This window comes from Mustela lutreola, chromosome 9 (genome assembly GCF_030435805.1).
Source record: "Mustela lutreola isolate mMusLut2 chromosome 9, mMusLut2.pri, whole genome shotgun sequence".
Lineage (NCBI taxonomy): Eukaryota > Metazoa > Chordata > Mammalia > Carnivora > Mustelidae > Mustela > Mustela lutreola.
Genome location: NC_081298.1, coordinates 106,046,410 through 106,058,611, shown reverse-complemented (window position 1 = coordinate 106,058,611; position 12,202 = coordinate 106,046,410). Strand labels below are relative to the sequence as shown.

Below are 12,202 nucleotides of genomic sequence, written 5' to 3'. Positions count from 1 at the left end.
AATCTGTACTATCCATGTTACTACATATAATCTAGTTAATTCCTTTAAATGATAACCACTTCTCATTATCCACCTATCTACTTATCTATGGGCATTTAGACGGTCTCAGCTTGTTATTACTCCCAAGTTATAAAAAACACGTAAGTACCTGGATTTATGTAAGTGCTCCCCCAGAATAGCTAATCAATAAAGTATACACATTTTAAATTGACTCTGTAAACTTTTCTCCAAAGTATTATTCCAACTGAGTGCCTGATCAACAATGTATCTGGGCATCCACATCTCTGTCCCAATCTAATATATATTTTAGAAAAAAATTTTTTTAAAAGATTTTATTTATTTATTTGACAGAGATCACAAGTAGTAAGAGAGGCAGGCAGAGAGAGGGGAAGGGTAGCAGGCTCCCTGCTGAGCAGAGAGCCTGATGCGGGGCTCAATCCCAGGACCCTGGAATCATGACCTGAGCTGAATGCAGAGGCTTTAACTCACTGAGCCACCCAGGTGCCCCCCAATCTAATATATATTTTTTAAACGTGGGGCTTGAACTCATGACCCTAAGATGAAGAGTCAGATGTTTAACCAGCTAAGCCACCCAGGTGCCCCTCTAATAAATTTTAGTATCTATTTCTTTTAGGACCCAGTTACCAATGCACTGATCATAAATGGTCTCCCTGTCATCCCTAAAATGACTATACAATTTAGACTGACGTGTTCACAACACTGCCTTTATTTATTTTTTAAAAGATTTTATTTATTGGAGAGAGAGAGAGTGAAAGAGAGCATGGGAGAGGAGAAGGTCAGAGGGAGAAGCAGACTCCCCATGGAGCTGGGAGCCCAATGTGGGACTCGATCCAGGGACTCCGGGATCATGACCTGAGCTGAAGGCAGTCACTTAACTAACTGAGCCACCCAGGTGCCCACAATACTGCCTTTATCACACCACATTCACCTATGAAAACTCACAATGACCGTGTATAATTTGTTGACGTCTTCTATGTTAACTGAGTGACCTGGGAAATCACACCCTTAAAAGGTAATATCTAAAATAAGGCAACAAGAATTTATAGTCCTTATGGTTCTCCCAGATCTAAAACCCTAAATTCCTGAGCACAGAAATCATCACTTTCTCTTTAAGGAAACATAGTATTTTTTACTCTATAGGTCACAGGGACTCTGTTGAATGTTATGCCAGTATAACATAAAAGTAGCCACAGACAATGTTAGCAAATGAGGCTACACTCCAAAACAGTTTTAGCTGACACTGAAATTTGAAAATCATGTAATTTTCACATGGTCATGAAAGTCTTTTCGTTTTTTCCAGGGAGCCTGGGAGGCTTAACTGCCTTCAGCTCAGTTCATGATTCTGGAATCCCGGGATCGCACCCGACATTGGTCTCTGCTCAGCAGGGAGTCTGCTTCTCCCTCTGACCCTCCCTGCTCATGCTCTCTCTTGCTCTCTTTCTAATAAACAAAAAAAAAGTCTTTTCACTTTTTTCAAGTGTAAAAAAATGTAAAAACCATTCTTGGTTCCTGGGCTATAAATAATTGGGCCTCAGTTTACTAGCCAATACTCTCTATCAGATACCTTATTTCCCTTGTTCTGAAAGACCATTTTTGGCCTCTTCCTACCAGCAAATATGCCACGGTCATGTCCCATTCTACCTTACTGCTTCGTGTATCTGTAGGTCTCATACTTTAGGCTCACAAGAATTACCTACAGGGATATGCATTTTATTTATTTTTTTTAAAGATTTTATTTATTTATTTGACAGAGAATGATCATAAGTAGGCAGAGAGGCAGGCAGAGAGAGGAGGAAGCAGGCTCCCTGCTGAGCAGAGAGCCCCATGTGGAGCTTGATCCCAGGACCCTGAGATCATGACCTGAGTAGAAGGCAGCGGATTAACCCACTGAGCCACCCAGGTGCCCCAGGGGTATGCATTTTAAACAAAATTCCCTGGTGATTCTTTTTTTAAAGATTTCATTTATTTATTTGACACAGGAGAGAGAGAGAGAGAGCGCGCGCGCGCGCTCGCAGCAGAGGGAGAGGAAGAAGCAGGCTCCCCAGTGAGCAAAGAGCCGGATACAGGACTTGATCCTACCACCCTGGGATCATGATCTGAGCTAAAGGTAGATGCTTAACCAACTGAGCCACTCAGGCGTCCTTCCTGGTGATTCTGATTCCAATAAAATATTCTTACTCTTTTAAGGCACAGGTATATGTCTACATATTCAATATAACTCCCCTTGATTAAAGTAATATAATCATTACTAATTTTATCATATCTTGAGTGCCTCCAGCCACATGTGTAAGATTAGTACTTACATAAATTTAAGATGTAAGATTTAAAGTATGCACGTGAGGGGTGCCTGGGTGGCTCAGTGGGTTAAAGCCTCTGCTTTCACATCCTCCCAGTTTTCCCTTTTGTTTTCTCTGTAGTACCTTCCTCAGGGACAGAGGCACAGTGGGTTGGTAACGTGCTTTACACATGAATGCCACAAGAAAGTGCCTCATTCATAGATATAAATCAATTCTCCCAAACTAAATGAATACAGCTAACCCTTGAACAAAGGGTGCCAACCAACTCTCATGTCCCCTGCAGAGTCAAAAACCCATGTATAATTTTTGACTCTTCCCAAACTTAATAGCCTATTGACTGAAGGCTTTCTGATAACATGAACAATTGATTAATGCACACTTCATGAACAACTGACTGATGCATACTTTGTATACTAAGTGCATTACACAAGGTATGCCTTTCCCCCTCCCGAGATTTTTTTATTTATTTGAGAGAAAGACAGTGAGAGAGAAGAAGGTCAGAAGGAGAAGCAGACTCCCCATGGAGCTGGGAGCCAGATATGGGACTCGACCCCAGGATCATGACCTGAGCTGAAGGCAGTTGCTTAATCAACTGAGCCACCTAGGTGCCCTACACAGTGTATTCTTATAACAAAGTTAGGCAGAAAAAAATTTTTTAAGACAACCGTAAGAATATTATACCGTATTTATGGAAAACCATAATGGACCCACACAGTTCAAATCCCTGTTATCCAAGGATCAACTGTGACTTATATAAAAAAATTATATCCCAGAACTTTAAAAAGAGTGCTCCTTTGAGAGCTGACTATGTGGAAGGTGCTATTCAAATGCTCCTTTATTCCTTTAGGCCTGGTGCAATCATTATCCACATTTTACTATGGGACAGACAGATTAAGTAAACAGTCTCTGAATAGAGGGATTGTTGGTAATTTTATTTCCTTCTTGCACTTAGCCCACCCACCCACAACAGTCAATGACTTCTATAACTTAAAAAGGTATTTTCTTTTTTTAAATAGACTTGAGTCTTCAAGTCCTACTTGGAGAAGACCTGGCTTTTTAGGGTCATAAAACGCATTCAAAATCATTACTATAAGAATTCTATGGGAAAAAGATTCAGTTCTCACATATTCAACAAATGCTGAATAAGGCAATTTATTCAAAGGTCTACCTAGTTAGATTAAAAAAGGCTAAACTCTGTCCACACTATTTTATTTTACTTCATTAAAGACTAAAGACAGAACTTCTGTCTGGTCTGCCAACCTTCTAAGAACTTTCTTAAATGGAAAAAAAAAGTTATTCTAATAATGATGTTCACAATTAACCATTACTTAACATTAACCCAAACTTAGTTCAGAAGATCTCTTAACCCTTATGTAAATCTCAGGGCCCCATTCACTCACTACTCTCCACCTTCTTCTTTATGTTCTTTTCAACTCCCAAGTTTTTCTCCCACACTGTTTTGTCCCGAGGAATGCTCTCTATCGTTCTTCATGTCATTGGTTCCTTACCTACAAATGTTTTGCCCTCAATCACTTGAATGAACATAGAATACTCACCAAGTTTTCTTTCTTGGAATGACCACTTCTTCAATCCCTTAATTTAAAAATAAACAAAAGTAAATGAGTTTCCCAATAATCTCTTAATTTAAAAATAAACAAAAGTAAATGAGTTTCCCAATACTACTATTACAAATAAGTGCAACGTGTTAACACAAAAATGAAATCATTTCAATATGTTTTTACGAACCTGTTACATTAGCTCCTTCAACCTTTGGGACAGTTGCACTTCCAGAATAAAATCTGCAAGAAATAAAATCCCTGAAGTGTACTCATTAATGAAGTTTCCATCTCACCTTCACCTATGTGGATTTGAACCAAATTTCCCAATTGTCATGGATCAAAATAACTGAATGATTCATGTCAGTGTACACTGAGAAGACATGGCCTGACGGCAAGTTCAAAACCATTACAAAACAGACACAAGGTAAGGACACAATATGGTCAATATTTTTTAGTCAATCTCGGTAAATAAAATCAGGGAAAAATGTCAATATCACTTGAACCACCTGAAGAAGCAGATTTGAAACATAAGGGACTTTCAACTTTGTTAATCTTGACTGAGGTCAAGAGAGATAATTTAATGAGCTCCTGATTTTATATGAGTAACACCCTAATGATGATAAGCAATTATGATAAATTATTAAGCTAAGATCATCAGACTTTCATCCCACGTCACTCAACAATCAGTAATTTGCCAAATATGTATGTGCTAATTTAAACTTGAAACTGATATTTTTATCCAAAATAGAGTCACTGATCCATGACTGAGTTTTAAAATGTTCTGATAACACTAAGAAATACAATCAAAATAGCACATAGTCATGTGCATTATTATTTTACCTATTCCCTTCCTACACAGCATTGGTACCATTGCTAAAACTGCCAGAACGTGATTAGATATAAAATTCACTTCCTCTATTGGCATCTGGTCTCAGGCATCATTTTAAAACGATAGTTTACTGCTAAGGATCAACTTTAGAGAGGGGATCAACTCTTTCAAATCACGCTATTTGTCTCTCCTGACATTAGGATATGACCACTGCTGTCTTGTGGGTAAATGCAGTGGGAGAGATGCTTGCTGTGTAGGGCAAAGGAAATGAGTAGAAAAATGTCAACAATGGCACTACCAGGAAAAGGACCAGGACAGACAGCAGCATTAAGGCTTCTAGAGTATCAGGTGAAGCACTTTCTCCTTTTTTGATAAGTTGCATGCAAGTATCGCATATAAGACTATACCTCAAGCTACACAGCTCACTTACTCCTCACCATTTTTTGGACATTATAAGCTGCAGTCTACAAAAAAGAAAATCTATTAACCAACTAAAAAATTGGCAAACGTCGAATCCAAAATTGGGGTTTTCCCAACTTTTATTATTTTTCTTAAAGATTTTTATTTATTTATTTGACAGAGAGAGATCACAAGTAGGCAGAGAGGCAGGCAGAGAGAGCAAAGGAAGCAGTCTCCCCGCTGAGTAGAGAGCCCGATGTGGGGCTCCATTCCAGGACCCCGGAATCATGACCTGAGCCAAAGGCAGAGGCTTTAACCCACTGAGCCACCCAGGCACCCCCCCAACTTTTCATTACAAACTACTGACACTACTTCCACACCACCACTGTTTGTAATTAGTGAAAAAATTAAGTAATACATACTCTCAGGTGTGACAATCACAGCACTCCAAAGGCTGTGCTCCAATCATTTACACTTCCTTGTTTTTGTGACCTGGATAATTTCTTTGGCCCACCATCCCGAAAATATCCAGCACACACTGGCCCTCATAAACTGCCCTTAATTTGGGAAAATCTTCAGAGTTCCCCGTTTGATAAAGATAAGTAAAGACGCATACTTTTCTATTTTTAAAAACTTGGGACGGGGTTGCTAGCAGCCACATCCACTAAAACTTAAGTTCCACGAGAGCAGGATCCCATATTGCCGACAGTTCTTAATTCTAGGACTAACCAGCCACCCAGTAAGTGATGTCCTAACAAACGAGTTTCAAGCCCTTTTCCCAGGATTCCAGCTCCGCGTGTCGAGTTAAGCACGCGGCCGCGAAATTGCACATGCGCGTCTCACTCCATTGTACCTAGCTCCTCAGCTCTCGTCCTCCCCACACTACGGACGAGGTTGCCTAAGGGGTCTTTCTCTTTGGTTCTCCATGCGTGTCTTACCTACAATTAGGGGCCTGTCCACACGGACCTGCCCGCTGACCCGTGAGGGTCAGACAAACCTTGCAGCGGAAGCGCAGCCACCGCCTCGCCGCGACCGCCGCCATCTTTGGCTTCTTCGCGTTGCATGCTGGGAAAGCGTGACCTGAACCTTCAGGATCACCAAGAGGGGGCGGGGAATAGTTCGGCTATTGGCTGAGACAGAACAGGACAAAAGCGGTCAAGAATTAGAAGGTTAAAAAAGCTCATGGTTTGAAAGACTTTGTTACGGAAGTTAAAGACTCAAAACACCCCGTCTGCCTCGAAGAAATTTTCCGGAACTATTATTTCAGCGGTTTATATGTCTTCGATATTTTCAAGATAAGAGGAAGATCGAAAGTCGTCAAATTACTTCCCCCCCTACAGTGAAAGTGGTCTCGTCCACGTAAATCTCAAACCAGCGAGCTTTTCTCGCGCGCAAGCGCATTTTAAATCACATGGTGGCTGCGGACTTCAAGCTGAGTTAAGTTGCCGGTGTTGATTGGAATCTCTTTCTGGGTGTCAGAACTCGAAAATCACCTGGAAGATGTTGGGCTCAAAGAACATGCCCTGGCGGAGGCTGCAGGGCATTTCCTTCGGGATGTATTCGGCGGAAGAACTCAAGTAAGGAGTTGGTGGGAAGCATGCCGAGCCTGCATGTTGCGGTCGGCACTGTAAACTACAGTTCCCAAAAGGTCTTGCGCTCAGTTTATCCTCTGAGTTAGTGGTTGTCCGGCGCGTGGCCTTTTGGGATCCGTAGTTCCAGACACGTCTTGGTTTGGCGTGGACTGCCTAGAACCTCGGTGGTCTAGATTAGAGTTTGCGCTGGCAACCAAGTTGCAAATTAGCGTCCATCAGTTTCTTTGGTAATTAACCAGCGTCTGTGGAGGGCTTCGTCCTTGAGGTGGTTCATTAAACACATAATCAAAATGGTTATCCTTCAAGACTCATTGAAAGCGACAACTTCTCTTTGCTAGGACCCTTTATATTCTTTGCTTAGTTAGTAAATCAAGGGGACTCTCTTAAATCCTCATTTTGATCACCGTAACGTTTGGCGGTCTTGACCACACCCTCGGAACTCTGTTTATTTGCGGGACCTTAACTGTTTGCAAGTTCTTTTATTTCTGTGACAAAAAGAGTGACATCTAATAGGTACAGCGTTTCTCTTAGTGGGGATGAAAATACTCTTACTACACTGGTGATAATTGTACAACTCTAGATAGGCTAAAAATCATTGTGCACTTGAAAAAGATGAATTGTGTAGTGAGTTATATCTCAACGAAGCTGTTAAATAATTTTTAAACCTTCAATGTGAAAAATAACAAAAGCCAAATCATAAACTGGGAAAAGTATTTGACACCGTTATAGTAAAAGATTAATGTCCTTATGTGTGAGGGGTACATGTAGTACAGTAACGAAAACATTGAGATTTCAATTCGAAATAAGTAAAGGACTAAAACAACTTGAAATAATTACAATAAAAAATTAAAGTGATAGTGGAGTAGCATTTTTCCACCTGAAATTTGGAAAGATTTTTTTTTTTAAGTAGGCTCCATGCCCAATATGCGGCTTGAACTCAGGACCCTGAGATCAGGAGTCACCTGCCAGCTAGGAGCCCCTGAAAGATTTTTAAGTGCAAAGAATCAGTGCTAATAAAGACAGGCAATCTACTATTAGCCCACTTTTTCTAGACTGCAAGGTTGCAGAATATATTAGGAGTTTTAAAACATTTTGCACCCTTTAATTCAGGGATTCCACTCCACTGAGAAAATAATTATATTTTTAGGACATAGTCAGGTTTGAAGTATCCAGTGCAAAATCCTTATGCAGATAGGATTCATAAGCTCATTTAAAATAGAGTTTGGTTAAATGAATTCTTAATTGCCACATAATGAAAGATTTTATAATTCTTAAGAATTATGTTTCCAAAGAACTTTAGTGACATAAAAACACTCATTTACTGCTAAATGAAAATAGACAAATGCAATGCTAAAAATACCAAATGATCCCAGTTATCTTTCTAAAAATATATCCATAGAGCTATGTCTATGAATGTTAAAAGTGTTGGTTTTTTTTTTCTAGGTTGTGAGATTTGGATAACTGTCTTTATTTCCAAAGTAAAAAAACAAAAACAAACAAACAAACCCCACAAAAACTTAAAAAGCAAATTTGGCATGAATATACTTCGGTAGTTAGGTCCTATGGGAGCCCCCTTTAAACCAAACGTAAGATACTGTAATGAAGCTTTTAGTGAAACAGGTTACTCTTCTCAAAGTTTTGCATATTTGTGTTTAACGTCAGTTTACTGTTTCTGCATGTAGGGATTATTGGGTTATTTTTTCTTTATTGAACTATGTGGGTTTTGAATTTAAGTATGGTCCATATCCTGCCTCTGTCCTCCCTGTAATCTTGGCTGTGTTACCTGGATTAAATCGCTTAACTGTTCTGACCCCCAGTATCCTCCTCAGAAAAATGCATATAGTGATGGCCTCTTGGAGGGTTGAAGTCAGACTAAATGCTGCTTGTAAAGCATGTAACCTGTGTAGGTGCTTGACTATAAATAGTCTCCATTGTACTCAGTGCAAGATTTGCACTAAACCTGTATTTAAATATTTTACCACTCGTATCTGTTAACCACGTATTATTCCAGCAGCTATTGTATGCAGACTCTGCTAAGTGTTGAGCTGCAGGGGTGAGCAAGTCATACACAGATGCTACAGGCTCAATTGTCAGCATGTCTGAGGAAACTAACATGAAATCATCATTTAACTCCGAAGCACCTGAGAAGAAACATCCGAGAATTTGGGTAACCTAGTTTCCCCTTGATTTTTCTTTCACCTCCTTAGGAAATTAAGTGTTAAGTCCATTACGAACCCTCGTTACCTGGACAGCCTGGGGAACCCATCGGTGAATGGCCTGTACGATTTAGCTTTGGGCCCTGCAGATTCCAAAGAGGTGTGCTCCACCTGCGTACAGGACTTCAACAACTGCTCTGGCCACCTGGGCCACATTGACCTTCCACTCACGGTGTACAACCCTCTCCTCTTCGATGTACGTTCTGGCCTGGGCTGTCTGTATGTGTGGGATCTTGGGACTGCTGGTGGGTTTTGTGAGTGCCACCCCTGGCCTCACTACAGTTGTCCAAGGAAGTTAGCTCTAGGCACGGAGTTAAAGTGCTCTCTACTGTGAGCTTTAAAATCTTGAGCAGGGGCACCTGGGTGGCTCAGTCATTAAGTGTCTGCCATTGGTTCAGGTCATGATGCCAGGGTGCTGGGATAAAGCCCCACATCGGTCTCCCTGCTGGGCAGGGAGCCTGCTTTTCCCTCTCCCACTCCCGCTGCTTGTGTTCCCTCTCTCGCTGTCTCACTCTGTGTCCAATAAATAAATAAAATCTTTAAAATAAAATAAGATCTGGAGGAGCCAAATCCAATAAATTCAACTTGGCCTATAGACCTAACTGAATGAATTTCCATTTGATTCCAGTTGAGAAGAGCCACAGCTTGGTTCTGTTCACATAGGAAAAAAGCACTGGAATTCATCCCCTACATCTTAGATTTCAGGGGCTTCATGCCCTTCAGAAATCTAGGCAAAGCCTTCCTGACAAGAGAAGGACCTCGGGAGTTCTTCAACTCTTCCCTGAGCTCTTCTGGTGCATTTGTAGGCTTTTCTTGGTTCCAAGAGGAGCAAAGCCCAAAAGGGCAGACAGTGAACTAAGAATGAGGGTCCTGTCTACAGTCTTATTTGTGTATTTTCAGCTTTTTTTTTTTTGTCACTTAACCTAGCCTCCATGATGACGGTGTTTGTGATATTTATCTGTTAACCATGTTGAGAAAAGAATTGTCTTAAATACGGTGTTTAGTTACATACCAAATATTTAACCAAACGAGTTGGGGCTAGAACTCACAATCCCCAGATCAAGAGTAGCTTGCTCTACCAACTGAGCCAGCCAGGTGCCCCTTAATTATTAAATATTTTGTTTTATTTTTTTTTTATTTTATATTTTTTAAAGATTTTATTTATTTATTTGACAGAGAGAGAGATCACAAGTAGACAGAGAGGCAGGCAGAGAGAGGAGGGAAAGCAGGCTCCCCACTGAGCAGAGAGCCCAATTCGGGGCTTGATCCCAGGACCCTGAGATCATGATCTGAGCTGAAGGCAGGGGCTTAACCCACTGAGCCACCCAGGTGCCACTATTAAATATTTTAAATGAAATATTTAAATACTAAAATTAGTATCTGGTACTTAGTTAAATAAAATGAAAGTAGCTCCCTGCCCCAGACCCAGAGTAAATTTCAACTTTTAAAGGATTAAAATGAAACAAGAAGAAATACACAGGAATATTTATCTAGTTCGTAGAGTCACAGAGACCTTTCCAGGTGTATCAGGGAAAATGGAATTTTTTTTTTTTTAAGATTTTATTTATTTAGAGAGTGTGTGCCCGCATGTGAGCCAAGAGAGGGGAAGAAAATCTTGAGCAGGCTCCCCGCTGAGCATAGAGGCCTACATGGGGCTGGATCCCATGACCCTGAGATCATGACCTAAGCCAAAATCAAGTGTTGGACCTTTAACTGATGAGCTACCCAGGTACCCTGGAAGTGGAATTCTCAAAGGAATAAACTGGCTACATAAAAACAAAAATCTTAAATACATTGAAAATTACCTTGATTATTCTGTCTCTTTCTAATGATCTTGCATTTTTCCCCCTCTCTTCAGAAACTCTACCTGCTGCTCCGAGGCTCCTGTTTAAACTGTCACATGCTGACCTGCCCCCGTGCTGTGATTCACCTCTTAGTGTGCCAGCTGCGAGTTCTGGAAGTGGGTGCCCTACAGGCAGTCTATGAGCTTGAGAGAATTCTGAACAGGGTAGGTGGGTGCTGATTAGCATGGAAACCAGAATGCTTGATCTTTATGTCTTACAACTATGTACCAATAGCTCAGTATGAAAACACGAAGCCATAAGAGAAATTAAAGAAATGTTAACAAAAACAACACTGAAATACCATTTTACCTATCATTGAGTTTTTTTTTTTCTGGATGTAGGAGCCAGTGGAGGCTTATGCATTGCTTTGGTTTGTTAACATTTCTTTGGTCTTTTTTAATGCAGAAAATTGTTTTTCATGGTAATGACTTTTTTGAAGACTCAAAGCCAGTTGTCTTGTAGGACTTCTCACTTCTTCAGGATTTGTCGGACTATTCCCTCACTAGATTCATGTTTTGGTAAGAATGTAGCCTATACCATGTGAGCTACACTGTTTGGTGTCATTTCAGGAGGCCCAGGCTGCCAGCTGGTTTTATTATTGGTAATGCTAAGAGTGTGGTTACGTGGATAAGATGGGGACCACCAAATCTATCACAGAGACATTTTTCTCTTTGCAATACAAAATTCCTTCAGATTTTCTGGTGCTAGTGTTAAGTGTCTTATGTAAAATCCATTTTCTGTTTGTAGATCAAAATAGGAGTGATTTTTGTGTATTGATTTTTGTCCAAAACAACATAGCAAGCATATCATTAATTCAAATGCTTTACCTATGGATTCTTTTTGATTTTCAACACCATTTTATCATCTGTGACTAATAGCAGTTTTGTTTCTTTCCAATCCTTATATGTTCTGTTTCTTTTTCATACCTTATTTTGGTTGCTAGGATCTATAGTATTCTGTTGAAGAGATAGTGGGCATCCTTGTCTTATTTCTTTCACCTTTCCTTTCAATATCCCTTTCCTGAGTAATTTAGTATTATAAAAGACATAGGTGGACACAGCCAATAGGATTCTACACAGAGGTGTAGCCTTAGGTGGGTTGTCAGAGCCCAAGCAAGAGGAGAACATCCCTGCATGTGTGGGCAGCCCAGCATGAATGTCAGAGCTCACATAAGATGAGGAAACTGTTCACTTAGGGATAAGAGCTCAGCATAGCAGGTGGGTGCCCAAGTCGAGTGAGAGGGAGCCATGCATGGGAGAGGTAGCAGTGATGGGAGGGAGGTTACATACAGGGAGGGGACTGATCCAATAAGTCTTAATTTTAAGGAGAGGCAAGCCAGATTTCACACTATTAGAGAAGGGAGTTACAAAAACGTGGAAGAGAAAAGATCCAGAATTAATTCTATGGTGTTGGACTGGAATTAGAAGTTTGGTACATACACATAA

At 40.5% G+C, this 12,202-nt stretch overlaps 3 protein-coding genes across 4 annotated transcripts in view; 2 read left to right on the top strand and 1 right to left on the bottom strand.

Annotated features, from left to right (window-relative positions):
- Positions 1-6,160, bottom strand: part of PTCD3 (pentatricopeptide repeat domain 3) — a 32,342-nt gene extending 26,182 nt beyond the window's left edge. Inside the window, exons 1-3 of one of the 2 annotated variants that reach the window (XM_059188294.1) lie at positions 6,044-6,160; positions 4,065-4,135; positions 3,875-3,911 (exon numbers count right to left, since the gene is read on the bottom strand). In XM_059188294.1, coding sequence (XP_059044277.1) covers positions 3,875-3,911; positions 4,065-4,135; positions 6,044-6,147 — 212 coding nt within the window. In that variant the 5' untranslated portion in view covers positions 6,148-6,160. The remainder of the gene's footprint in view (positions 1-3,874; positions 3,912-4,064; positions 4,136-6,043) is intronic. The other variant, XM_059188296.1, reaches the window with a different exon arrangement.
- Positions 1-12,202, top strand: part of IMMT (inner membrane mitochondrial protein) — a 240,552-nt gene that overhangs the window by 74,997 nt on the left and 153,353 nt on the right. The gene's annotated exons all lie outside the window — the stretch shown is intronic.
- POLR1A (RNA polymerase I subunit A) overlaps positions 6,490-12,202 on the top strand; it is a 70,516-nt gene continuing 64,803 nt past the window's right edge. Inside the window, exons 1-3 of the mRNA XM_059188279.1 lie at positions 6,490-6,682; positions 8,905-9,109; positions 10,772-10,921. Coding sequence (XP_059044262.1) covers positions 6,606-6,682; positions 8,905-9,109; positions 10,772-10,921 — 432 coding nt within the window. The 5' untranslated portion in view covers positions 6,490-6,605. The remainder of the gene's footprint in view (positions 6,683-8,904; positions 9,110-10,771; positions 10,922-12,202) is intronic.